Source organism: Bos mutus, chromosome 23 (assembly GCF_027580195.1).
Source record: "Bos mutus isolate GX-2022 chromosome 23, NWIPB_WYAK_1.1, whole genome shotgun sequence".
In the NCBI taxonomy this organism is placed as follows: domain Eukaryota; kingdom Metazoa; phylum Chordata; class Mammalia; order Artiodactyla; family Bovidae; genus Bos; species Bos mutus.
In genome coordinates, this window is record NC_091639.1 from 22,340,948 (window position 1) to 22,367,998 (window position 27,051).

Sequence of the window (27,051 nt, forward strand, 5' to 3'; positions counted from 1 at the left end):
TCCAGTAATCTTGCCTGGAGAATCCCAGGGACAGAAGAGCCTGGCAGGTTACAGCCCAGGCGGTTGCAAGAGTAGAACATAACTTAGTGACTAAACCACCACTAAACTGGGGATAAACAACAGGGAATTCCCTGGAAGTCCTGTGGTTAGGATGCCAGCTTCACTGCCATGGGCCTGGGTTCAATCCCCAGTTGGAGAACCAAGATCTTATAAGCCTTTTGGCCAAAAGAGGAAAAAAAGAAGAGGGTAAATAACAGAACTTTTGGGGTGACTTCTAAGTCTGGGCCTCAAGACACTGTGCCTATCTCCCCTTAGAGTTTGCACCTGGATGGTTTGCTCCTCCCAGAGGCCGCAATGGGGAGATGATAGAACGTTTTACTTTATGTCTGAGCAGATTCAACAGAGACAGTATTAAAGTGAAAGGTTATTTAAGCAGAATAAATGACACACCACCAAGAACTAAAAATAAAATATAAGACAATGCTTTTATTGTACATAGGATTTAAACTTCCTTGGAATGACAGAAATCATCTTACAAACTCAAGGCAGCCACGTGTTAGTTCTTATCCCTGAACCAGCACCAGGCAGGGTGGCTTCTGGAGTCATGAACACTCAGCTTCTTCACACCATGTGCAGCCACAACTTCTGCCAATACAACCTGCTCCCCTACAAGGTCTCTACCCAAAACCACACATCTTTACAAAGTCCTGATTCTCTCCCTTCTTCTGCCCAGTCCCTCAGATGACACTTCTTATCCAGCCCTGGAGCAGTCCCAGTGCTTTGGGCTACAAGTCACAGGTCCCCCTCTGTAACTCCATTTGGGCAATTCACCCCCTGCCTCTGTCTGAGATTCCTTCCCCAGTACAAACCTTATTACAGTGCTATCTCTGCTCCCACAGCTGAGCTATTTGGGACTCATTCCTGTTCACCATCTTATTCCTTTCGTCTCATTTCTCAATGTCAGATGGTGATCAACAGATCAAGAACAGGATTTTCCTGATTTTCCAGAGGATGAGTGTGGACCTCAGGTTGTGGCTTATGTCCACAACTTCCCTGACCCCTTCCTACCAAGGCCCTGCATTTTCATCGCAGCCAGAAGAAGGCACTTGAGTGGTGTCAGGGGTGGGTGTCATGAGCAATCAGCTCATGAAGACAGTGCAAATGACCCAGTATCCCATGGGTCACAGATCATCCATCCATTTCTCTGCCACACCTTCTCCCTAAGATGCTTTTCCCCCTTTTTTCCTCATTCACTATAATCATCTTTTGGTTTTATTTCTTTATTTATTTTTGTCCACACTCTGAGGCATGTGGGATCTTAGTTTGCTGACCAGGGATCAAGCCCACACCCCCTGCATTGGAAGCATGGAGTCTTAACCACTGGACCACGATACCCATCTTTTAGACTCCCCTTTCTAGAAAGCCATCCCTGACTCACCTCCTGCCTCCTAATGGGTTATACCCTCCTCTGGGCTGTTCTAGTGCCCAGATCAGACTCCCATCACAACACTGTGCTCTCATTTCCTCCTTAGGTCACTGTCTCTTCTCATGACCTCCTTCAGATACAGGACAAGTTTTGTGGGGTTTTATTGTTTGTTCGTTTTTTTCTTTTCCCTTTCATGTCACCAGTGGCTACCATACTGCTTGGCTCATAATTAGCACACAACAAATATTTCCTAAGGATATGAGTAGGTGAACTCTAATATTTTAGGGGAGAAAACAAGATGAAAAGAGGTGAGATGCCTAGTTTAAGATCGTATAATTCATTGCAAGGCTGAGTCTAGAACCCAAGTCTTCCTCGCTCAAATCCAGTATTCCTTCCTCTTACACAGTGCTTCTGTGCCTGGTGGAGATGGTGGTGAGGAGGGCTAGCAGTAGTCTGAGTCCCATCCACCCGGCATTGAGGAAAGGGCTTGATCAGCAGACTGAAGTTCATCCCACCTTGTCCCTCTCCAAAGTCCCGACTCTTACCACATCATCTAAAGCAGTCATTTCAAATCTCAGGTGACCCAGCCAGGGTCAAGTCCTTAGGTCCCCTCTTTGAGCCCTGTGCTTAGGACAGGGTAGCTGCACCCTCTTGGGAGCTCAGGGAGAACTTGGACCCTCGGCCCCAGAGCCCAAAGAAAGGAAAGACTTTCTGGGTGAAGGACGCAGTGAAGGTGTAAATGGGTTCCTGGGTGACGGCGTTGGCAAAGGTCACCCAGCCCACCTCGTAGTCGATGGACACCCGCACCTGCTGGGGCTGCTCCTCCAGGGTCAGTCGGGTGGGGAAGGAGCTCAGGGCTGAGACGAAGCCCCAGGCCAGCCTCACCGCCCACACCCCCTCCTCTGGCCGCATCCGAAGCTCCCCCTTCCGGCGGATGTCCTTACTGACCACGCCTAGGGTGCAGCTGCCCCCGTGAGCCAAGTCCACACTCACCACCCACGTGTGTCTCCCCCCTGTGAAGCCACCATGGGCCAGGACACAGGTGGCCCGGTCAAAACGCTGGGGGTTGTCCGGCGACTTCTGCCACTTGTAGGAGAAACGAGCCTGCTGGTAGTCCTCGGACAGCAGGAGCTTGGGGTGGGAAGTCCGGGGGTCTAGAGAGATGTGCGCTGTGGGGAAAACAAAAGGGATGCAGATGTCAGCAGACACACTATCACCTTCAAGAAAGGTCTAACCACTCCCCTTGGCATTCACGTTAGCATTACTCCCAACAACGTGTACAGGAAGCATGGGTATCTCCTGGGAACTTGCTAGTGACACTCTCAAGCTCCACCCCAGACCACCTGAGACGGAATCTGCATTTTAGCACAATCCTTAAATGATTCCTGAACCTGTTAACACCTGCTTCAGAGGATGTGTCCAGTTCAGTCGCTCAGTTGTGTCCGACTCTTTTCTGTGACCCCATGGAGTGCAGCATGCCAGGCTTCCCTGTCCATAACCAACTTCCAGAGCCAACTCAAACTCATGTCCATCGTGTCAGTGATGCCATCCAACCATCTCATCCTCTGTTGTCCCCTTTTCCTCCTGCCCTCAATCTTTCCCAGCATCAGGGTGGTACTGATGCTGACTTTTCCAATGAGTCAGTTCTTTGCATCAGATGGCCAAAGTACTGGAGCTTCAGCTTCAGCATCAGTCCTTCCAATGAATATCCAGGACTGATTTCCTTTAGGATTGACTGGTTGGATTTCCTTGCAGTCCAAGGGACTCTCAAGAGTCTTCTCCAACATAGCTTTCTTGATAGTCCAACTCTCACATCCATACATGACCACTGGAAAAACCACAGCTTTGACTAGAAAGACCTTTGTTGATAAAGTAATGTCCCTGCTTTTTAATATGCTGTCTATGTTGACCACAGCATTAGTCAGTTGGTTAGTGTGTTAGTTTGGACATGCAGGCTCTCATCTGGTTCTCTGCAGTCCCCTGAAAAGCACTTCTGCCGCCTGCAAACTGGCTGACGCCCAGAGCTGTGTGTGCCTGCTCTCATTTCCTCTGCTGACACATCACGTCCTATCCCTCCTGTATCTCAGAGGGCGGGGACATCCCCCCACCCCCAGTCCAAACTTCATGATCACTCCCTGGGTGCATATGACTCATATACTCAGTCTTCTTCGCTCCTGTCAGGCTCCCTGACTCACCCACGGGGCATTCATTTTGCCTCAGGAATCTACAATCAGGCTGTCTGAGGGCCACTTTTTGACATCAAAACTTCTGCAGATCTCTGCATAGTGCTACTTTTAGTATCCATAAGTTGAGACAAATACGTGAATTCTGATATGTCCATGAATTAGAGTCGCTTCCAAGAACCCCACGACTTCCCAGTGTCTTTGGCTGATAGACTAGGAACAATGGCCTTGAGAGGGGTCCAGAATTTATTCCTTTCCTGCCCACAGGTTGCACGCCTATCATCCATGAAACAACACCCAAGAGAGAGTGGGGGGGGTCCTGACAATTCTAAGAATGTTATTCTAAATCCAGATCAAAGTTCCCCTCATCCAGGAAGCCCTTCCCGATAGACCTTGGCCCAGGCTCATTTAATCTTTCTATCTTGTCAAGTGCAGATCAGAACCTGAACTTCCTGTCAGGTACGTGGTATGAGTGTGTGCATTTTCCTTCTTCATGGTTCTCAGGCAGTCCTTATAAAGGCAGTGACATATATCACTGCCATGTGTGACATTATGTGTGTGTGTACATTTATTTATATATATATATATATATTATATATATATATATGTATGATATATATGTATTTGACTAGTACATTTTCCAGTGTGGAACCCGGCAAAATTATCCGTCCTTTTCAACTTTAGATTCCTCACTCCCTCCCATACTGACAGAGGCAACTTACCTGGCTCATAATCCAACTCAAAGCTGAGTTTTTCTGTAAAGAGGAAGTAAAACAAGATGCAATTTCATTAGTCTTACAAAACCACAGAACATTTACCGATGAGGAAACTGAGGCCCCAGGAAGGGAAGGGACAAAGAGAAGAATGGCAGGTGGAACCCTCTAGACCAGTGGTTCTGAACTTGAACTTGCATCAGAGCCCCCGGAGCACTTGTTTTTGATTCAAGTGGCCCAGGGTGGGGCCAAGATTTGCATTTCTGGCAAGTTCCCAGGGCATGCTGATGCAGGCTGGGACTTCATTTTGAGCCTCACTGTCTAGCTCTGAGCAGGCAGAGACCATGTTTACGTTCAATGCCTCCCACAGAACCCAGGACATAGTAAATGCTCAAGAAACATCTACTTAATGAACAGATAAACGGGTTAATTTGTTTCTCATTCTGCTTGGAAATAATTTAGGGGAGAGTCAAAGGTCAGCCTTTGACGAGAGTAAAATTTCCTTCTCTGCTAGGCCACTTACTTGCAGGAAGTGGACTTAGGGGAAAACTCTTCTAAGGTGACTTTTTTTGTGGGCAGGTCATTTAGAACTAGGTGGCATCATACATGATGTCATGTGGGACGAGGGGGAGGTGTTGGCAGCAAGCCACTTTTCTGACTCTCATTTCAAACCCTCCATTCCCTCACCTATCACCACTCCCTGTCTCAGAAAAGGGGGTCATGGTCCCCACATGGGCAGTTCAACTCTGAGAACCAGCCTAATGGGGTGGAGGATGGGGGAAAGCCAGGGAAAGGAGGAAGGGAAGTCAGCTACCACAGGGCACAGAAAAATACTCTCAGTGGCTATTAATTAACAATTATAAAAAAAACTCATTATATATCACAAATGCCCCTATGGCTTTTTTAAATTATTGACAGTGACTAATTTTGTTAATCATTATCTTACATGTCACTTCATGACAAGTGGTTAGATCGGTTTCATTATTTTTCAAAATAGTTAAATTTTTCTGGAAAGCTTCAGCTTTCTTATCTCACTCCTTGTCACATTATTCTGAAAGCAGATTTTATAAAGATTGGCAAATAAGGAAAACAAGGCACTGGAAAGGCTTGAGCCTTGTCAAAGGTCACACAAGCGTAGGGAAGCAGGGCATGGAGGCCACTCGTAAGCCCAGGCTTCATGGCCACCTGTGCTCCATGGGGTCCTCTTACCCAGAAACATCTTCATCTCCCTCTGCAGCGGGAAGGCTTGCTGGGGGAAGTCCCGAATCCTCTGGCCCAGCTCCGGAGATATAGCCACTGGTTTCCGGCACCTCCTGGTTTCACATCTAGGGGCACAGAAATGGCGGGGTCTGGGATTTATCCTCCTTAGCGATGCCCCCAGACTCAGTTGGTCATCTTCTTCTAACTGAGCTTGGAGGTGCTAGTCCCCATGGGCAGACATCATTCCTCTAGGATGGACCCCCTTCCTCTCCTCACTGCCCACTCTCGGGCAGTGCCATGCTGGGTGTGTACCTATGGTTATACGTGGAAATGCAATTGAGGATGTGAAAGTTTACATGTGAGTTTTATCTGTAATGTGAGAACGTATGTTTGTTTGGCAATAACCAGGCGTGTAGTGCCTGTTTGTTTATGTATGTGGGGAAAGAAGAGACAAACTTACCTTATTAGAGTGCTTCTGATATCCTAGGAAAAAGAGAGAAAGCAGAGACTTGGTTTCCACTTCTCCTTCCCACAAGAAAAGACAAAAATACTGTATTCTCAGCCCTAGATAGAAAAGGACACCAGATCCATGGAGTCACAGCATTTTAGGGTTTATGAGGCTTCAGGGATCTTGGAGCCCAACTCCTTTATTTTATAAGATGCAGACAGTGAAGTGACCTGGCCCTCAGAGGCAAAGACAAGTCCCATCCCAAGGTCACCTGCTTCTCAGTCCCAAGTGTGTCCCCCTAAGTCATGCTGCCTTTGTGATGCCATACTGGGACCCCAGTATCTCTCCTCCAGCAAGACAAAGTGAAATAGACTAGAAAGAACTTCCTGACTGGGGGGTGGTGACACAGAGAATGGTTTGCCTTGAAAACAGCACCTGACATTTGTTTGCTTAGTGCCTGATGCTTTTCAAAGTGCTACTTTCACTTGCATTTTACTGTAGGATCCTCACAAATAAATAAAGTATTTGTGAGATAAATAAAGCATCTTCCCTATCTGAATGGATGGTAGGATGAAGAGACCACAATCAGAGCAAAGTGACCTGGGAGCTCTAGGGGAAGCAAGGATTCTTAGAATTCAGAACTTATGGTCCTGTGACCCATCTTTCACTTGGGGTACACAGATCTGTGAGTGAAGAAGAGATGGCTCAGGTGCTAAAGATGCCACAAAGCCTAGGCCAGCATGGTGGGTGGGGCGGGGCTCAGCTCTCACCGTCAGGAGCTCCCTCGCCGGCCTCTCCTTCTTCTCCTCCAGTTCCTCAATGAGGGTGTTGAACCGGCCAATCTCCCCAGTGACCAGGACATCAAACTCATCCCGATGCTTCAGGATGTCCTCATCCAGCTTCTCCAGCTGGTCTAATAGGATGTTCTGCTGCTCTTCCAGGAACTGGCTCAGATGTGCAAACTCAGAAATCACCTTTTGTTTCTTGGTGGCCACCTGAGTCTGAGAGGGCAGGAGAAGAAAGAGGCCAGGAAGTTATTCCTCCTCTTTTTCCCCTTCCTTTTCCTTCTTTTTCCTTGATTCACTCCCGTCTCCCTCCTGGCCCAGATCCACATCTTCCAAGGTTTGGTGGTAAAGTCAGAGCCCCCTAGTCTCCAGGTCCCCGGACAGACTTGGTTTCCTTTCCACCTGCCCTGCCACTTCCGGGAGGAGATATAAGGAAGGGGTGAGGACACCCAACTTCCTGCCATTTACCAAGTGCACACAATGTGCGTGTCACTAAGGGACAGTCGTTACAGAAATTCAGTGAGATAGTGACAATTTTTAATCTTCATTTCACAGAAAAATAAACTGAGCATAGAGAGCTGTTTGAGGTCACAGAGCTAATTTGTTTCAGGATTCAAACTCAGAAGGACTTCAAAGCCACTATATGTGATGTTTCCTTGATTTCAGATAGGCACTGGAGCCAGAGGAAGGCAAGAGGGCTAAGGAAGGGATGATGACCCACCAGGAGGACTTGTATCCTTCGATTTTCCCTTGACTGAATTTCTTGAATCTCCTCTCTCTCTTTTCTTAGACATTCAAGACACTTTTGTATTTGTTCCTGGAAAGAAGGGGCATAAAATATCTAAGATGGAGGTGGGGGAGGGATAAATTAGAAGTTTGGGATTAGCAGATACAAGCTACCATATGTAAAACAGATAAACAACAAGGACCTACCGTACAGCACAGGGAACCAAATTCAATACCTTGAAATAAATTATAATGGAAAAGAGTCTGAAAAAAATATGAATCACTTTGCTGTACACTAGAAACTAATACAAAGCTATAAATCAACTATACTTCAATTAATTTTTAAAAAATATTTAAGATGGAAACAATGATTTGTTAAGAAGTGTCATCTCTGTCTCCTGGAATAGAGTGACCCAACGGAAGGAGTTGGGTCTCAGCTGACAAAGCTTGGGCTGTTATTGTCCTTAACAGCTGACTCTCTTTGGGTCTTTTTCCTCTTGTTTGGCTCTCCAAGAATTTTGATCAGGGCTTTCCCCCTTTAATCTGTGCCATTATAGGCTATGATTCCATGTTCCCACCTGAGCCTTCCTGTTATCAAGCTGTGTGAATGTGCTTAGTCGTTTCAGTCTTGTCTGACTCTTTGCAAATTAACAGACGGTAGCCCTCCAGGGTCCTCAGTACATGGGATTCTCCAGGCAAGAATACTGGAGTAGGTTGCCATGCCCTCCTCCAGGGGATCTTCCCAACTCTGGGATCGAACCCTTATCTCCTGTGTCTCCTGCATTCAGGCAGATTGTTTACTGCTGAGCCACCGGGGAAGCCCTGTCATCAGGCTAAACACACTCTAAATTATTTTGCCTTTAATAAATGGTATCTAGGGTCTGTCCTGAATTTGATATGCCCTTCTTTGAAATTATCCTAACTTTCTCACATCTCCCAAAAGGAATACCTCCAAACAACCTCTGTTATGAATGGAATCAACTTTCTGAGTATGATCTGGAGGGAACAAGAAACATGGATGATGCAAAAAATAATCAATGATTTGTTTTAAAAACTGCTTGCTCTTGGGGACTTCCCTGGTGGTCTAGCAGTTAAGACTTTGTACTTCCACTGCAGGGGGCACAGGTTTGATCCCTGGTTGGTGAACTATTAATAAGATCCCCACAGGCCACACAATGTGGCCAAAACACTCTCCCAAAACAAACAAACAAAAAATTTCTTGCTTTAGAGAAGAGTTAGGAACAGTTATACACATATAAATGGCCATAAAAATACACTGCAAAATATATTTAGAACTCTTACCAATACATGCTAATTAACTAGCTGACACATGAACACAGACACCTACTTGTAATAAAACAAGATGCATAAACAACTAAAAGCAGCATACACTCATTTAATGACAGAGAAAATTACACACTATATGTATCTACCCAACCTGCATATATGTAAACACTCATTTACTCACAAACATGAGCACTCAGTTACACATACACACTCAAATTGTCAGATCCCCCCAAACACACTGTACCCACTGGGAAACGTGCAAACATTAATACTAATACACACTATGCAATCACTTCCTCAAGTGCAAACCCAGACATCCTCAGACACACCTGACTGATCCAGGGCCCAGACACACATGCTCGTGTTTTGGTGACTCATTCACTCAACAGGTATTTGTTGAGCTACTATTCTGTGTTGGCCATAAGGAAACAATATAGGACATACTTAAAACACAAACACATGATCTTGCATACCTGGGTCTATTGCCTGGCTGATGATAAAATAAAGAGTGGCCCAAATTATCCACCCCTCCGCTCTGCTTCTTTCAGTCTAGTCCCATTTGAGACACACCCCAGAAAGCCCGCAGTTTCCCCTTCCTACCCGGTAGGGCCCCGCTGCATCCTCCAGGAAGCGCACGGTGTGGGCGCGGTGCTCCCAGGCCTCCCGGCACACCACGCACAGCTGCATCTCATCGTCCTCGCAGAAGAAGTAGACCTTCTCTCCGTGCTCTGGGCAGACATCCTCCTCGTCTAAGTCCATCTGGGACACCAGCTTGAGACGCTCGATGTTCTCCACCACGTTGGCCAGCTGCCAGTTGGGCCGGAAGTTCCCTGGGCGGAAAGGCTCCTTGCAGAGTGGGCAGGTCGGGGGCTCCTCGGGGTCCGGGCTGGTGATCTCCAGGTAGCGGGTGAGGCACACTCGGCAGAAGTTGTGGCCACAGTCGATGGTGACCGGTTCTCTGAGGGTCCCTTGGCAGACGGGGCAGTTGACTTCATCTGCCAGGCTGGTCACGGAAGCAGCTGAGGCCATGGTGCTGCTGTTGCTTGTGATCTCTTCAAGGTCACCTTCTCTGCTCGGCTTGGGGGCAGGGCTGGGAGAAGAATGAGGACGCACAGCGCTCACTCACACACCCACATGCACACACGGCCAGACACAGGGGCATCCTACATACCCAGTGACAGCCTCATGGTCACACACATACACACCTGCACTTGCACACAAGAGCAAGGCACCCACTTGCACGCCTGGCAGCCAGGGTTCTGCTTTCCCCCTCCCAAAGGAACAGACACACACCTCCAGGGCAGAAACAGAGAAATAGCAGAGGAGGGGAAGAAGAAGGGGTGACAGCCTCCCAGAGATGACCTCAGTTACTGTCTGAGCTGGTGCCCATGACCAGCAGGTTGCTGCCTCGTCCCGTCCATCCAGAGACGCTCACGGTAGAAGTATCTTAACCACCCATGGGTAGAAGAGACTGTTCTTTTGGGAGCAGGAGGGAGACTGGGTCACAGAGCAGTGATGCCACCCAGCCTCCCTGCAGTATGACCAGCTGTCTCCAGGGAGATTGAAGGTATCAGCCAACCCAGGGGAGTGTGGGGACTCAGATAAGGGTGTTGTGCCCGGGGCGGGGGCGGTGGATCAGGGCACAAGCAACTTCACCAGTGATGCTCCAACCGGCCTGCCTTTGGCTGCCCAAGGGGTTGGAATGTACTCTGCGTGGGGGAGGAGAAAGAAAAATAACACCAGCCAGAGTTTATTTACGATAACCATATTCCTCATACTGACATAAGCGGTTTAAACACGCCATCTTATTTATTTCTCCAGTCTGCTCTGTGACGTCAGTGCTGTTACGATATTAGCTGAGCTCAGCCAGTTTACTTAGCTTGCTCAAGGCACACAGAAAGGGAGGTGAGAGGCCATAATTTTCACTCAGATTTGTGAGTCTCAGAGCCATGCTGTCCAACAGAAATACCATGTGAGCCACATACGCAATTTTAAGTTCCAGTAGCCATATTTTTTATAAGTGAAACTAATTATTGTTGTTGTTTCGTCACTCAGTCGTGTCTGACTCTTAGACTGCAGCATGCCAGACCTCCCTGTCCTTCACCGTCTCCTAGAGTTTGCCCAAGTTCATGTTCATTGCATCAGTGATGCCGGCCAGCCATCTCATCCTCTGACACCGTCTTCTCCTTCTGCCCTCGATCTTTCCCAGCACTAGGGACTTTTCTAATGAGTCGCCTGTTCACGTCAGATGACCAAAATACTAGAGCTTCCGCTTCAGTATCAGTTCTTTCAGTGAGTATTCAGGGTTGATCTCCGTTAAGATTGACTGGTTTGATCTCCTTGCTGTCCAAGGGACTTAAAGGAGTCTTGTCTAGCACCACAGTTCAAAGGCATCAATTCTTTGGCGTTCTGCCTTTATTACGGTCCAACTCTCACAACTGTACGTGACCACTGGAAAGACCGTAGCTTTGACTATACAGACCTTTGTCTGCAGAGTAATGCCTCTGCTTTTCAACACACTGACTAGGTTTGTCATCATGTTCCTGCCAAGAAGCAGTCATCTTCTGATGTCAAGGCTGCAGTCACCATCCACAGTGATTTTGAAGCCTGAGAGGATATCTGTCACTCACTACTTCCACCTTTTCCCTTTCCATCTGCCATGCAGTAATGGTGCTGGATGCCATGATCTTTTTTTGACATTTAGTCTTAAGCCAGCTCTTTCACTCTTCTCCTTCATCCTCATCAAGAGACTCTTTAGTTCCCCTTCACTTTCTGCCATTAGAGTGTTGTCATCCGCATATCTGAGGTTGTTGATGTTTCTCCTGCCTATCTTGATTCCATTGCTTGAAACTCATCCAGCCTAGCAGTTCTCATGATGTGCTCAGAATATAGATTAAACAAGCAGGGTGACAGGAAACTAATATTTAGCCCCAAATAGTACCAATGTGTGTAATCGATAGAAAAAATTAGTCATAGACATTTTACATTCTTCTTATTTGGTGCTAAAGTCTTTGAAGGGGCTTCGCTGGTGGCTCAGTGGTAAAGAATCCACCTGCCAATGCATGGGTTCCATCCCTGGGTCGTGAAGATCCCCTGGAGAAGGGCATGGCAATCCACTCTAGTGTTCTTGCCTGGAGAATTCCATGGACAGAGGAGCCTGGCGGCCTACAGTCCGTGGGGCTGCAAAGAGTTGGACACGACTGAGCAAGTAAACAACAAGAAAGTCTGGAATCAGGGCGTATTTTACACATATGGCATTTTTCAGTTGGGACCGGCCACATTCAATGCCCAGCAGCCTCGGGCATTTGGAGGCTCTTGTGCTGGACACTGCAGCTCCAGGGACTGCACTCTTGGGGGCAGAGGGTGTAGGTGGGGGGAAGGGAAGTCGATACACAAAGTAGCTGGAGTGGAAAGGGAGTGAGACAGGGTGGAGGGCTGATCTCCAGAGGGGTTATGGGAGGTGTTTTCCTTGGTTTTATACACAGATGCATGTGAGCGGATGAAGACCCATGACTGTCTGATCCCCTTGTCCTGGCTGGGAGTTCAGGAAGGGCATGCAGCTAGAAGCCAGGAGACTTGAGTAGACTGCAGCCTTTCAGCTTTCTAGCTCTGTGACTCAGGAAAGGTCACTTTACCTTTCGCTTTACATTTCCTATAATCATCACCTGCTCTCAAGGGCTGTTATCAGATTGGATGTAACAATACGAAAATACTAAGCCTTAGATAAATGTGGTTGAACCTGTTTATCTTTTTTTTTTTTTTGACTTTTCTAAGTTGTATCAACACAGATCACTTGTATTATGCTTTTTTGCCTTCTCCTTGCTGCAGTTGAAAGCTAAAATGGAAGTGCAGAGGAGGGGTCCTGGTGGGCGATCATCACACCTGCAGCATTGAGCAAAGCCCCCAGAACAATCTCCCGGAAGTGAGCACTCCCACTCCAGCTGGACTTTGCCGCTGTGTGCACACCTGTGCACACCTCAGGGCCTGAAGTTTATGGCTCCCACCTGCTCAGCCGGACAGGAAGCAAGGTCTCCTCCCCAACTCTCCCCACCCGCCAGTGGTCAAGGGAAGGATTCCAGGAAACCCCATCTCCCTGTGACCTCATGGTGTGCTCTGTTCCCCACCCCAGGGGCCGGAAGGACTAGGACGAGGGGAGAACAGGCTGCCAGGGCCGCTGTTGGGGAATGCTGGGTAATTCGAGATGCCCTGGAGTTTGAACCCACTCAGCTGATAAGTGGTAGCCGGGACTCTGGGAAGCACAAGAGGTGGAGCCAGGTGGCTTTTCTGTCCGGACACCCCTGCCTTCCCCTCTCTCAGCCTCCCATTCCTTTCCTCTGTGACTCATGTAAAGTGATTCAATTTCAGGGAAAGAGGGTTCATGTGGACTGAGGCAGAGGCCTGAGAGGACGGGCTGGGGAAGACACCGTGATGCCCGCGACCCCCTCCCACAAAGGGGCTACCTGTTCCAAGTGCAAAGGGCCCCTGGAGGATGCAGTGACCGCCGCCTGCGGACACGCCTTCTGCCGGCTGTGCCTTCCTCCACCCTCCCAGATGGGGGCCCAGCCCTCCGGCAGGGTCCTTCTCTGTGCCCTCTGCGAGGAGGAGGAGCCGAGAGAAACCCTCCTGGTCCCTGTGCCCCTGGGCCCTCTCGGGGAGACTTACTGTGAGGAGCACGGCGAGAAGATCTACTTCTTCTGCGAGAATGACGCTGAGTTCCTCTGTGTGTTCTGCCGGGAGGGTCCCTCCCACCAGGCCCACGTCGTGGGCTTCCTGGACGAGGCCATCCAGCCTTACCGGGTAAGAGGCGTGGGATCAGCTCGGGCCATCTGGGGCAGGACAGTGTCCCGAGGTGGTGAAGGGGATGGAGCGGAGAGCTCCAGGAAGAGCCATGGCTGGATATGGCCATGGTCCATATCAGGAGACCAACCCCAGGCTGCTGGGACCTGGGGCAGCCCCAGGCTGAGTGAGACATGGTTCCTTCCATTTGGATGTGTGGCCATTCACAGTCTTGGAGAACTTCAGCTCCAGCCCTGAGGGGACCCCACAGTGATGGAGCACAGAGCATTCTAGCCACGGCTTCACTGGGAAGGAGAGAGAGCAGCTGTCCTCCTGCAGGTCATGGGCAGGGTGGCCTTGGTCTCCCCGGATCCAGACTGGGTATAGGACCTAGCAAGGCCCCGACGGCTGGGGCTCAGAGGGGAGGCAGGATGGGGAGGTCATCCTACAACAGCTGCTCTTCTTTTTGAGAAGTGGGGTGTGGCAGTACAGTAGTCCCTCTGGTCCTGGGGACACTATCCACTCCTATCTGCCCCTCAGGTCCCTTTTGTCACCCAGTCACCAGGTCTGGAAGTGGCTTCCCTGGAACCATCTCTCATCTTTCCCTCGGCATTATCCCCACAACCACCATGGAATCCAGGCTGTCCCCGTCTGTCACAGAGGCTCCATCAAGGGCCCTGTCTGCACTCTCACCTTTCCGGTCACCCTCCAGTCTGCTGCGAGGCAGAGCCTCCCAAATCACAAAGCCCATCATGTCGCTCCCCTGCTCACAACCATCCTGTGGATCCTGACTCTGTGTCTGAAGAAAGCCCATGCCTTTAGCATTCAAGGCCACTTGCATTCGGGATCCTGCCTTTATCTGTCAGCCACCTTCTCCAGGCACGTCCAGACAGACTGACCGTTATATACCTGCTGTTTGCTGAATTAACACTCTTTCTGCTTCTAATACTTTTTAGTAGTTTCTTCTTCTTGGAAAGCTTTCCACTCCCCTCACTCTTTTTTCCCCCCTAGTGTTTTCTTTTTTTTGTATTGGGGTATAGCCAACTAACAATGTTGTGATAATTTTAGGTGAACAGTGAAGGGACTCAGCCATCCATATACATGCATCCATTCTTCCCCGAACTCCCCCCCATCCAGGCTGCCACATAACATTGAGCAGAGTTCCACGTGCTATACAGCAAGGACCTTGTTGGTTACCCATTTTAAATATAGCAGTGTGTACTATATATATTTAAATATTTATATATATATAAAAATATATATACTATATATATTTAAATATATCAGTATTGATCCCCAAATCCCTGACTATCCCTTCACCCCACCCTTCCCCCTGCCAGCAACTGTTCAATTCACTAAGTCTGCTTCACTATTTTTTTTTTTAGCCATTTTACCAAATTTTAAGTGTACAGTTCAGAGGCATTAACTACCTTCCTCCCCTTCTCTTACCCAACTGGAAATTTGTCTTTCATGGCCCATTGTAACTGGTAGCTGCTTTCTACAACCTTCCCTTGCCCCTGCAGGCAGAATTGCCCCTCTGCTGTGCACCCATCTCACTGTGTACACACCTCAATTGTTGCATTTGTCTGTATGTCATTCACTTGTGACAGACTCCATCTCTACATGGTGGTCTTTTTTTTTTTTTTCTTCAATTTTTGAGCTGAGCAGCATGGCTTATGGGATCTTAGTTGCCCAACCGGGGATCAAACTCTGGGCCCAGGCAGTGAGAGAGCCAAGTCCCAATCACTAGACCACCAAGAAAGTCCTGATAGTGGTCTTTTACAGACAAGAAGTGGGTCTTTTTTTTTACCTTTGACTTCTTCAGCACATGACGATGTGCCGGAACATGGTAGACAATTGAGTCAAATCATGAACTAAGCTACCTCCTTCTGCCTATTCTTCTATCCACAGGACCGTCTCAGGAGTCGGCTGGAAGCTCTGAGCACGGAGAGAGATGAGATTGACGACATGAAGAGCCGGGAAGACCAGAAGCTCCAAGTGCTCCTGGTAAAGGCCACATCCCCATAGGCCGTCTTCTCCTTTGGGGATTTTCTTTTCTCATTTTTTGTTAATTTTCAACTCTGTTAATTTTCATCTTAGTTTTCACAGAGCTTTCTATTTGGTTGTTTTCCAAATACAGTTTTGCAGTTCTTTTTTTCCTTTCAAATTAAGCTTTTTCCTGTTTTTTCCATGTCTTTAAACCTTATTGTTGGAGAAGGCAATGGCACCCCACTCCAGTACTGTTGACCGGAAAATCCCATGGATGGAGGATCCTGGTAGGCTGCAGTCCATTGGGTCACAAAGAGTCGGACACGACTGAGTGACTTCCCTTTCACTTTTCCACTTTCATGCATTGGAGAAGGAAATGGTAACCCACTCCAGTGTTCTTGCCTGGAGAATCCCATGGACTGAGAAACCTGGTGGGCTGCAGTCCATGGTGTCGCACAGAGTCAGACCTGACTGAAGCGACTTAGCAGCAGCAGCAGCAGCAAACCTTATTGTTAGTATCTGAAGGTTACGTGATGTTTAATTTCTTTTAACCCTTCATCTTGGTAACTTATTTTCTTGTGCACTTTTCTGTGGGTCTCACATTTCGGGTCCCACATCTGGGGTGGCTCCAGTCAGCACCTTTCTTTGTTTATTCCGAGGGGGCAGGGTGGGGATGATCCACACGGGAGTGAGGGCCATGTGATCAGTCAAGTATCTGGATGGAGCCCTGGCCTCTCAGTTTGATCGCTCTTCTGGATCCTGCTCTTAATAACTTCTGGTCCTGAGACATTCCCCAAGCTTCCCATCAGCTCCGTCGGACATTTTAAGGATTCTTGTAAACTTTGAGAATTTTTGGTTGTCTGCATTAGACAGCTTTTGGGAATAAGTATAATTTTGTTCTAAATCATCAAATATCCACCTAGCATCCACGAATAAAATGTCTCACAGAGACACTCGTGGCAGAACAGAGTCTCATAAGAAATCCTGATTTTCTTCATTTAGAACACCCCACCCCACATATCATATAATAACATTATTTGTAAAGTGTAATTATTTTCTATATATTTATTTTTGGCTGCACTGGGTCTTCGTTGCTGTGCACGGGTTTTCTCTAGTCGTGGTGGTCGGGGGCTGCTCTCTAGTTTCAGTGTGTGGACTTCTCTTTGCAGTGGCTTCCCTTGTTGTAGAGCATGGGCTTAGTTGCCCTGTGGCATGTAGGATCCTCCCCGACCAGGGACTGAACCCATGTCCCCTGCATTTGCAGGCAGACTTCCAACCACTAGACCACTAGGGAAGCCCTATAATTATTTTCCTAATACTTGAAAGTGTTTTTATGGTTTGCACAAATTTCTGATGTGATAATCCTCCACTTTAATGAATAAGGCATGTACATGGCCAGAATTACTATTTTTCTTTTCTTTCTTTTAAGGGTGCATTTTCTCCTTCCACCCCAGCTTTTATTAAGGTATACTTGAGAAATAAATATGCAACATGATGTTTTGACAAATGTATACATTGTTTCAGAGAAGGCAATGGCACCCCACTCCAGTACTCTTGCCTGGAAAATCCCATGGATGGAGGAGCCTGGTAGGCTGCAGTCCATGGGGTCTCGAAGAGTCGGACACGACTGAACAACTTCACTTTCACTTTTCCCTTTCATGCATTGGAGAAGGAAATGGCAACCCACTCCAGTGTTCTTGCCTGGAGAATCCCAGGGACAGGGGAGCCTGTTGGGCTGCCGTCTATGGGGTCGCACAGAATCGGACACGACTGAAGCGACTTAGCAGCAGCAGCATACATTGTTTCCTGTGACATTAAGGTAGTTTTGGTAGAATTAGGTGAATTTAGTCTTTTATCTCTAGTCTCAATGCTTCCTCCTTAGCACTCCTTTGACTCTGCAAAAGTAATATCAGTTTGGATTTGCTATTTAATCCGGTAGCTATTTAAAATGATCCTAAATTCAATTTTCTTGCAGCTATATAGTACTTATTAGTTATATCTTAACTAATATTTTTATTGTCATTCCCAGTGCTGAGAAAATATGACCTATAGGATTTCTGCTGTAGGATTTCATAAAGTAAATGATACATTTTTAGGCCTAAAACCTTGCAATATTAAAATAATATTCTGTAGTATTTGAAAGTTATGTCCATATTCTGATAAGTGCTCAAAAATGCTTTTCATAAGTCTACCTGACTAGTCAAACTTTAGAATAAAGTTATTTAACACATTGTGTTTATTTGTTTTTAAAACTCACTTTATTTAAACAAAAATTTTACCCATTTCTCCCACTTGGAAATCCCCATTTAGGGGTTTTCTTAGCAGACTCTGGGGCAGCTTGTTGTCTGGTGTCCATTACCTGGCTGGGAAGAATGGGCAGACTGTTCTTATTCACCTCCCTGACTTGCTTCTGCCTCTGTCTCTGCAGAAGGGCATTTGGGGTCAAGGTTGAGGAATCCCAGAATATCAGAGCTGGAAGTGGTTCTGGCATCTTCTAATCCAAAACCCATCTTGCCAGCCATTATTTTTCAGAGCAGAAATTTCATGTCCAGAAAAGTGATGCTCCCAAGGCCACATGGCAAAGTCCAAGTTCATGATGAAATGACTAAAGCCTGGTTCTCTTAACCCTTAATCCATTGCTCTTCCCATTACAGTCTGTCTACCTGAAAGCATTGCCTTCATATAGGAAGCTTGGGGCCAGAAAATGTATGCCAGTGTCTGCATGCTAGGACTGATCACAAGGCTGACCCCGAGGACAGTGGGCTGATGGTGTGGCAGTATCTGGCTCCCTCCCATCTCTTTTCTTGTGCTACAAAGTTCTCCAGGAGGAAATCCACACTGTGGAATCTCTGACCAAGGAGAGAGAGTCTGGGGACAGGAAGATCTCCAGCATCCCTGAATGCCCATCAAAACATGCCCTGTAGATGGTGACCTTGGTGGCTAAGACCAACGCCACACCATTCTCTCACACAGTGCGTGCATGTTCAGTCATGGACACGACCCCATGAACTGTAGCCCCCAGGCTTCTCTGTCTGTGGAATTTTCACAGCAAGAATACTGGATTGGGTTGCCATTTCCTTCTCCAAGGGATCTTCCCGACCCAAGGATCGAACATGTGTCTCCTGTGTCTCCTGCATTGCAGGTGGATTCTTTACCACTTGAGCCAGTAGGGAAGCCCTCTCTTCTCATAAGTTGTGCTCTAATCACAGCCTCCTCTAGCTTCAGTTGCTCTCTAAGAGATCATCTCCACCTGACTCTAGAGATGGTATGGGAGGGTTAGGATGGTATTGCAGATGTGGAAGTATGTTTGAAAATCCTGGCTCTGAGAGCATGATGTGCATTATTATTAGAATCTCTAGGCGAGATGAGAGCATGACTCTCATCCTTGGTAAGTTTATCCTGACACCTACCTACTTGTATTAATACCATAATATTATTTGGGAGGATGAATCTTGGAACTGCTTACTCCCTGACCCTTTTAATCAACAGTAAGGATATAAACGAGGCTCCGGGAACCCAGCTCTGTGAGTTTCTCCCTAACCATGCCTGTCTTTCTACCCCTTGCAGACTCAGATAGAAAGCAAGAAGCAGCAGGTGGAAGCGGCTTTTGAGAGGCTGCAGCAGGAGCTGGGGAAACAGCAGCGCCTCCTCCTGGCCAGGCTGACGGAGCTGGAGCGGCAGATATGGAAGGAGAGGGATGAGTATCTCTCCAAACTCTCTGAGGAAGTGGCCCGGCTGGGTGCCCAGGTCAAGGAGCTGGAGGAGAAGTGTCAGCAGCCAGCAAGTGAGCTTCTGCAAGTGAGAGACACCCCACCAGCTCATGGGATAGGAGAGGGAGCCCACAGGAAGGGGACACCATGCTGGGGGCTGGAAGATGCTGGAGAGAGACAGGAAAGGGAAGCAGAGATGATGTGTAATGAGAGGGACTGATGGTTATTGGGTTCCTTTGGCCCAGGGAGGTTACAGAGATGAAGTCTCAGAAGAGCTGGATGACTTTCCCATGTCACATACAGTGGTCATGCCAAAGGCTTTGGAGTCTGATGGTCTTGGGCTTCAGTGTCAGTCAGCTCTGCCAGCTGTGACACTGGCAAATCTCATAACCTCTCTAAACATGGGGAGATAATTTTACCTCCCTCATGGGGTTGTTGCAAAGACCATAAAAAAAAATTTCATGCAAAATGCTTACCATAGTCCCTGGCTCACTGAAAGGACTCGGAAAACAGTTCCTGTTGTGATTATCACTACATTATCCTGTTTCATATCTTCTGGCTGGTAACTCAAGGCCTGGTCCTTGCTCTCCACCATCTCCTAATGGTTGGAGGCAGAACACACTCCTAGGATGAGGCTGAGACAGAGGAACCAGCTAATGAACTGACAACACAGTCCCACGTGAGTAAGGAAGCATGATGTAAATGAGCAGTCTATGAGTAGGTGATTAAACAGATCAGCTCTCTGGAGGGGAGAGTTTTGAGCTGATATGAAAAGGAAGAAAGGATGTACAGAAGCCCTGATGGGAAGGATGTATGGAAACTAAGTGCATTTTTTTTTTCCTTTTGTAGGATGTCAGAGTCAACCAGAGCAGGTAGGCCCCACTCTCCCAGACTGAAGGGGGGAGGCATGCACTGTGGGACTGAAGGTGCAGGCTCCTACACCTTGCACCTACATTTGGTTACCCAGAGAAGCAAAAGCACTTCGACAGACACTCTGTCATCCTCTCACACACAAACAGCCCCAGTTTACTCAGGTCTGTATGCTAAGGCTCCTTTTTAAACTGGTACTGGGGACACATTTTCTTCCCCTTAGAAGTGAAGTTATAAATAATAATCATGGGGAATTCCCCGGCATAGAACTCCATGCTCTCACTGTCTAGGGCCTGGGTTCAATGGCTGATAGGGAAACTAAAACCCCACAAGCCATGTGGCACGGCCAAAATAGTAATAATTTTAAAAATTACATAATAATTATGTTGAACTGATCCAGGAACATCTTATTTAATTCCTGAATTATTAGTGTTTGAGTCAGTATTTAACACCATGTAAAATGTCAGTCAAAGGGGAAATATTTAGTACAGAATATGAGAAGCACAAAACAGAAAGACCAGTCTATTCTTTCAATCATTTTTCCCACTCAACTTGAGACACAGTGACTAGGGAAGAGTCCTCATGTATTGTTGCCCATGTGTGTGTAGGGGGGCTGAAGTCAGGTGCCCATGAATCAGGAAGTTCTCTAAACATACTTCCAAAGAGTGTCAGAGATCTAGATCTAGAAGAGTTTTTCTGAGGTCTTCATGTCTGATGAAGAGGAGAAGTGCTTGTCAGTCACACAGAGACTGACAAGCAAAGACTGAACCGGAACCAGCATTGAGGTCTTTCTCACTGCGGTGTAGGATTTCTTTCATCTCCTTTTTTCATCCCTCTTCAACCCCTTTCCCTTTGTACCAAACATCATGCAAATTAGATTGTTTAAGGCTGTTTTTCAAATGGCACTGTACCGCCCTCTAGAGGCTAATAGGGGTGGTGATCTTTTCTCTTTTGGTCCCCAGGGGTACATTCTCTTAAAGCACCTGTATCTAATTCCTGAGAAGTGGTTACCTAGTTCCTCTTAGGTCTAGCTGAAAGGCTTCTTGCTTTAGTAACTCCACATTACCAGCAAAGATAAGAGATGTCACTCAATCTAATTATTCACCACAGATGCCAAGATTCTTGAGTCAGATTTTAGCCTCATTGGGTCTGAATGACCCAAACATTATTTTTGGAATTAGAACCTAACTGGTTACCAACTTGTCTGCAGGTGTGAGATGAAGACTTTTGTGAGTCCAGAGGCCATTTCTCCTGACCTTGTCAAAAAGATCCGCGATCTCCACAGGAAAATACTCACCCTCCCAGAGATGATGAGGGCGTTCTCTGGTAAGTGAAAGGGGACAGCAACTTCCCCCATTCCCATCAGTTTCCCATCTGCCTTCCATGAAGCTCCATCTTCACCTTCCCAACCTGGCTCAAGGCGTCTCCCATCCCTTAAGCCTTCCCTTAGTGATCCTACTCTGCCCAGAGAGACCATTCCTTTGAGCATCCCCTCTCCCCAAGGATGGGAACGGCAGAGTCAGGAAGGTGAGGACATCATCTCTCTCACAGCAGAAGCCCCCTTTCTTCTGTCCTTGTCCTCACATTGTTCCCAGGACACACTGTGCTTATTTATTTGAAATAAGAACTAATAAGTCCTATAAATCTAATAATAATAAGGCCTATAAGAAGTAATAAGTCGCAGGTCTTTCTATTTTTGCTTCCCTCAGAAAATCTGGTGCATCATCTGGAAACAGAATCAGGTAAACACTTGGGGGCCTTGGGAGCCATTTTTTCATTTATCCCTTCGTGCACTCATCCATCCACTCCAAGACAGAAGGACAGAACAATTAAACATACAAACTCTGGAGCCTGGTTGCTTGGGTTCTCTGTTCTAGCTTTTGCTAGTTATGAGACACTGGCAAGTCATTAAGCTTCTTTGTCCCTCTTTGTACTATTATAATTAATATAATAGTACCCATCCCATAAGTAGTTGAAGGTAAATGAATTCATGTATTAGTAAACTTAGTATAATACCTGGCACATAGTAAGTGCTCAATTAATGTTAGATTACACATACATATTATTTATTTAAAATACTTATCAAATGCTTGGTCTTTTTGCCCAAATTTGTCCTAGACTCTTTATTGACCTGGACAAATACTGTACAATTCTTTAAATAGCATTTACTTTTAAGCTTCCCTGGTGATCCAGATGGCAAAGAGTTCACCTGCAATGCAGGAGACCCAGGTTCAATCCCTGGGATGGGAAGATCCCCTGGAGAAAGGAATGGCAACCCATTCCAGTATTCTTGCCTGGAGAATTCCATGGACAGAGGAGCCTGGTAGACTACAATCCATGGGGTCACGAAGAGTCAGACACAACTTTTAAATTGGTGCTTAACTGAGAAACTATTTCCAAAAGCATCACCTTATTCTGCTTCTCAAATTTAACTTGTAGAAAACTCAACTGTGGGGGGTGGGGGGGGTCTTACTAAAATGCAGATTCTGATGCAGTAGGTCTGGGTTAGGGCCCAAGATTCTGCATTTCTAACAAGCTCCCAGGCAAGTGATGGTCCTGATTCATGGACCCCACTTTGAGAAGCAAAGCCTTGCAGCACCCCTTGCCGGTCAGGTATAGATGTCATCCTCTGCCTCCTGGAACAAAACTGAGGTTCTGAGAAGCGGGACAATGACAGGCTGCACAAGGCGGATGCTCTTTGTACCTCCCACTCACAGTGCTCCCTCTAGGGGCATTTTCGGAGCCGCCAGTTCTGATGTACACGCCTTCCTCCCAATAGGGGTCGTCACTCTGGACCCTCAGACCGCTAGCCGGAGCCTGGTCCTCTCCGAGGACAGGAAGTCTGTGAGGTACACCCGGCAGAAGCAGAACCTGCCCGACAGCCCCCTGCGCTTCGAGGGTCTCCCGGTGGTGCTGGGGTCCCCCGGCTTCTCCTCGGGGCGCCATCGCTGGCAGGTGGAGGTGCAGCTGGGGGACGGCGGCGGATGCACGGTGGGGGTGGTCGGGGAGGAGGTGAGGAGGAAGGGGGAGCAGGGCCTGAGCACCGAGGAGGGCGTCTGGGCGGTGGTCCTCTCCCACCAGCAGTGCTGGGCCAGCACCTCCCCGGGGACCGACCTGCCGCTGAGCGACATCCCGCGCCACGTGGGCGTCGCCCTGGACTACGAGGCGGGGCGCGTGGCCCTGCTGGACGCCGACACCCAGGCGCCCATCTTCACCTTCACCGCCTCCTTCTCCGGCAAAGTCTTTCCCTTCTTCGCTGTCTGGAAAAAGGGTTCCTGCCTTACTTTAAAAGGCTGAAGCAGGCCTTCCGATGGGCAGTGAGGCGCCCGGGGGATCCAGCGCCGACCCTTGGACGATTCGTTAGGACATGGGATCTCCAAGTCCCTATAGTTTTGTAATTTTTTTCATTTTATTTATCGTATGTCTTTCAACTCTCGGAAGTCCCTGGTCACCCTGCTGAGGCTCCTGCCTTCTGTGCACTCCCTAGGGAAGAACCAGAGACAGGCAGGTTGCCACCAGGACACCAAAGTTGAGTAGTCAGTGGTTTTTTTTTTTTTTGGTTTGGGGGGGACTAAAATAAAACTTTTTAAAGTTTCGAAATAACTATCATGGGAAAAGCCAGAACTGTGTGGAGCTTGCATTAATGTATCAAGTTGACTGTTTTTTTTTTTTTTGGACATACACATGGAGATGCTTTCGTCTCTCTGATCTTAGAGTCTCTTCATCCAGCCCCAAGTGGACCCAGGTCCCCTTTCTTTCTGGTCCTTTCTCTTGTAGAGTATGTCCTAATAAAGTGTGCAACCCACCCAGACTCCTGCGTCCCGTGTGTCTAATCGGTGCTGCTGGGGTGGACAGAAAGGCCAGTGGAATCTCTGTGACCAATACATATCCTGTCCCTTTTACTCAGGACTTGCCTGAGGGCAGGCTAGCCAGACCTTACTTTTCAATAAGAGGAGGCTTGTGTTCAGTTCCAACTCACCTCTTAAACATTTATTATTGTTACTGTTGTTATTGGACACAGAATCTGACTACACATTCAAGTAAGTTCACAAAGTATGAATCTCTGTAAGAATGATGATGATTCACACACTACCACCATCACCACCTCGACTATACTTTCTGATTCTAGCTCTCTCCTTTCAAGTTTAACACTTATATTCCCATCCTCCCATCCCAACCCTGGGGAAAAAATCTACCTTCTTCCCCTATCAGGGTCTCTCTAGTAGAAATCTATGTACAAGATTACCTTTTTGTATCCTATGAGCCCTGTTCCTGAACTATGGGGTCAGATGTTTTCAAGATACTCCAAGTGCTTGTACCCTGTGTGAACCGCATTACTAAACTGTAATATGAATCATTGTGATGTGAATAATTACCACCAATTTCAGTAGATTAATATAAGTCCTTGATACAAAAGAAGCAAATCCGAGGCTCTTCTGTCATCACAGGCAGAACCACTCTGTGTCTAACCCAGAAAAAAATCAAATTGTTTGATAGTCCAACCTAGTACTAGTAGTAGTGAAACGTGAAAGCTGAGTTCTGTTCACAGAGCTGAAGAATGAATTCTGCTAACTCGTGAACACTCACACAGGCAAAGTTTATTTTAGAAGATAGAGATACAAAGCCCTCAGTATAGACACTGAGAGGGGATGAAGAGGCCCCAAAAGGCAGGGATTACAGCAGTTTTGTATCTTTATTAGTATTGATCTGTACATTTTTGGTTGGCTCATGACTTTAATATATGTCTTTTTTGACCAACTAGTTTAAATGTTTCAATGTCCAGTTTGTCAATTTATGGTTTTCTTGGATTCCCCAGTTTCTCAGTTTCTCCAGACATTGTGATGCCATCCCTTGACCCTTTCTCAAGACCCCAGATCATTAGTTAGGGGCTAGATGTCTGTTTAGGAGCTAATTGTAGCTAATTGTCTACCTGGAGTTTTTCTCCTTGATAAACTGGACAGCAGTTAATGATTGTCTTGTCCTGGGTCTGAATGTTTTATGACCCTCCAGACCAGGGAAGCATTCCTCTGAATGCCTGGAAATTGAGTGAGATGCTTACTTAAGAAGAGAAAAATTGAATTTAATAAAAATGAATTGAGGTCTCAAAGTCTTATACTGTCTAGCAATTTCTGCCTCAGTCGTATTACCTAATGTTTATTATAAAAGCTGTATCAATATATACTCCTGGTTTTTAAAAGATTCAAACATTTTCAGAGTGAAAAGTCCCACTGTCCTCACTTCCTCTTATAACATCTCATAAAACCCTGGTTAAACATTTTGTGTATACTGCCAGTTTTGTAGACAAGTGTATTTAACCTTTTTTTTAACAAACTTATGAGATTATTCCATAAATACTCTTTGCAATCCCCCTCTCATGATATGCAACACATGCCTCATTGTAACATTTGTCAAATATTACCCAAATCAAAAGTTACTTTTCAAAAATACATATCTTCCTTTGAACATTTTGACAAACCTGAAAATACAGAGGACTTACTTTGTTTTTCTCATCCCGTGGCTGAGAAAACTGGCACAAGTTAAAGGAACTGTCTGACAGGCTTCTCAGCTGGTCTTTGTAACCTGCGGGAAGTGGAATCCTCAGGCCGGTGACCTGATGAAGAAGCTCAGACTTGCCAGACAGGTCGATGGGGCTTTGTTTCTTTTCCTCTGTCCTGAACTACTGTTTTAGACAGACAAGACTTTTTCAGTTGAGTATGAAATAGAAAAAAACAAATGAACGACTTACACTGTATTTCCAGGCCTCTAGTACTTCTCCTTTTAGGGTGGACCAGCAGACAGAGGGCTGTGGATATGCACATGTGGAGGCTCTGGGCCAAAATAAAATTGCCCTGAATGAAGAAAAGATTCAGAAGCCTGAAGCGGAGGCTTAGGAGTACATAAGCCCCAAGGATGAGGACTGGGAGCTATCTGGAGGAAAGGCAGAGGAAAATAATCCATTTGATGGCCCCACTGGAAAGTTGGAGAATATCTGTGTTGCAGTGTTTGTGCTGTAAAGCCATCCTTTATCTTCTCTGTGGGATCTTTGGCACAATCTCCATTGATCTCGATATTTCTGTCAGCACTGCAGTTTCCTGGGAACAAGAGAGTGTTGAGTTTTGTCCACTACTGAGAGTGTGCTCAGTTGCTCTGTCATGTTCGACTCACTGCAAGTCCGTGGACTGTAGCTCACCAGGCTTCTCTGTCCATGGAATTTTCCATGGCAAAATTATTGGAGCAGGTTGCCATTTCCTACTCCAGGGCATTTTCCTAACCCAGGGATCGAACCTGCGTCTCGCATCTCCTGCATTGGCAGGTGGATTCTTTACTACTACTACCACCTGGGAAGCCCGTCCCCTACTGGGCAGGAGGCAAAAAGAGATCTCACAACTTCCTTACCCATTCCTCTGTTGATGGATGTGTTCCGGCTATTGTAAATAGTGCTGCAATGAACACTGGGGTGCGTGTATCTTTTTGAACTGTGATTTTCTTTCCTGGGTATATGCCCAGGAGTAGGATTGCTGGATCATATGGTAGTTCTATTTTTAGTTCTTAAAGGAAACTCCATACTGTTCTCCATAATGACTGTATCAATTTATATTCCCACCAACAGTGTACAAGCATTCCCTTTCTCCACCCCTTCTCCAGCATTCATTGTCTGTAGATTTTTTTTTTATGGTCATTCTGCAGATGTGGTGCATATATTCAATGGAATATTCAGTTCAGTTCAGTTCAGTCATTCAGTCGTGTCCGACTCTTTGAGACCCCATGAATCGCAGCACGCCAGGCCTCCCTGTCCATCACCAACTCCCGGAGTGCACTCAGATTCACGTCCATCCAGTCAGTGATGCCATCCAGCCATCTCATCCTCTGTCATCCCCTTCTCCTCCTGCCCCCAATCCCTCTGAGCATCAGAGTCTTTTCCAATGAATCAACTCTTC

The 27,051-nt window shown here is 46.9% G+C and overlaps 2 protein-coding genes across 2 annotated transcripts; one reads left to right on the forward strand and one right to left on the reverse strand.

The window, feature by feature from the left end:
* Positions 1–517: 517 nt before the first annotated feature.
* TRIM10 (tripartite motif containing 10) lies at positions 518–9,821 on the reverse strand. The gene is made up of 7 exons (XM_070360718.1): positions 9,369–9,821; positions 7,477–7,572; positions 6,741–6,971; positions 5,983–6,005; positions 5,532–5,647; positions 4,332–4,364; positions 518–2,595 (listed from the first exon to the last, which is right to left on the reverse strand). Exons 1-7 carry the CDS (start codon positions 9,795–9,797, stop codon positions 2,054–2,056), a joined length of 1,470 nt encoding a protein of 489 aa, XP_070216819.1. The 5' UTR covers positions 9,798–9,821; the 3' UTR covers positions 518–2,053.
* A 3,375-nt stretch (positions 9,822–13,196) lies between these two features.
* On the forward strand, positions 13,197–23,464 carry TRIM15 (tripartite motif containing 15). The gene is made up of 7 exons (XM_005911373.3): positions 13,197–13,565; positions 15,456–15,551; positions 19,101–19,331; positions 20,093–20,115; positions 21,324–21,439; positions 21,823–21,855; positions 22,893–23,464. The coding sequence occupies exons 1-7, from the start codon at positions 13,197–13,199 to the stop codon at positions 23,408–23,410; spliced, it is 1,386 nt and encodes a 461-aa protein (XP_005911435.2). The 3' UTR covers positions 23,411–23,464.
* The last annotated feature ends 3,587 nt before the right edge of the window (positions 23,465–27,051 follow it).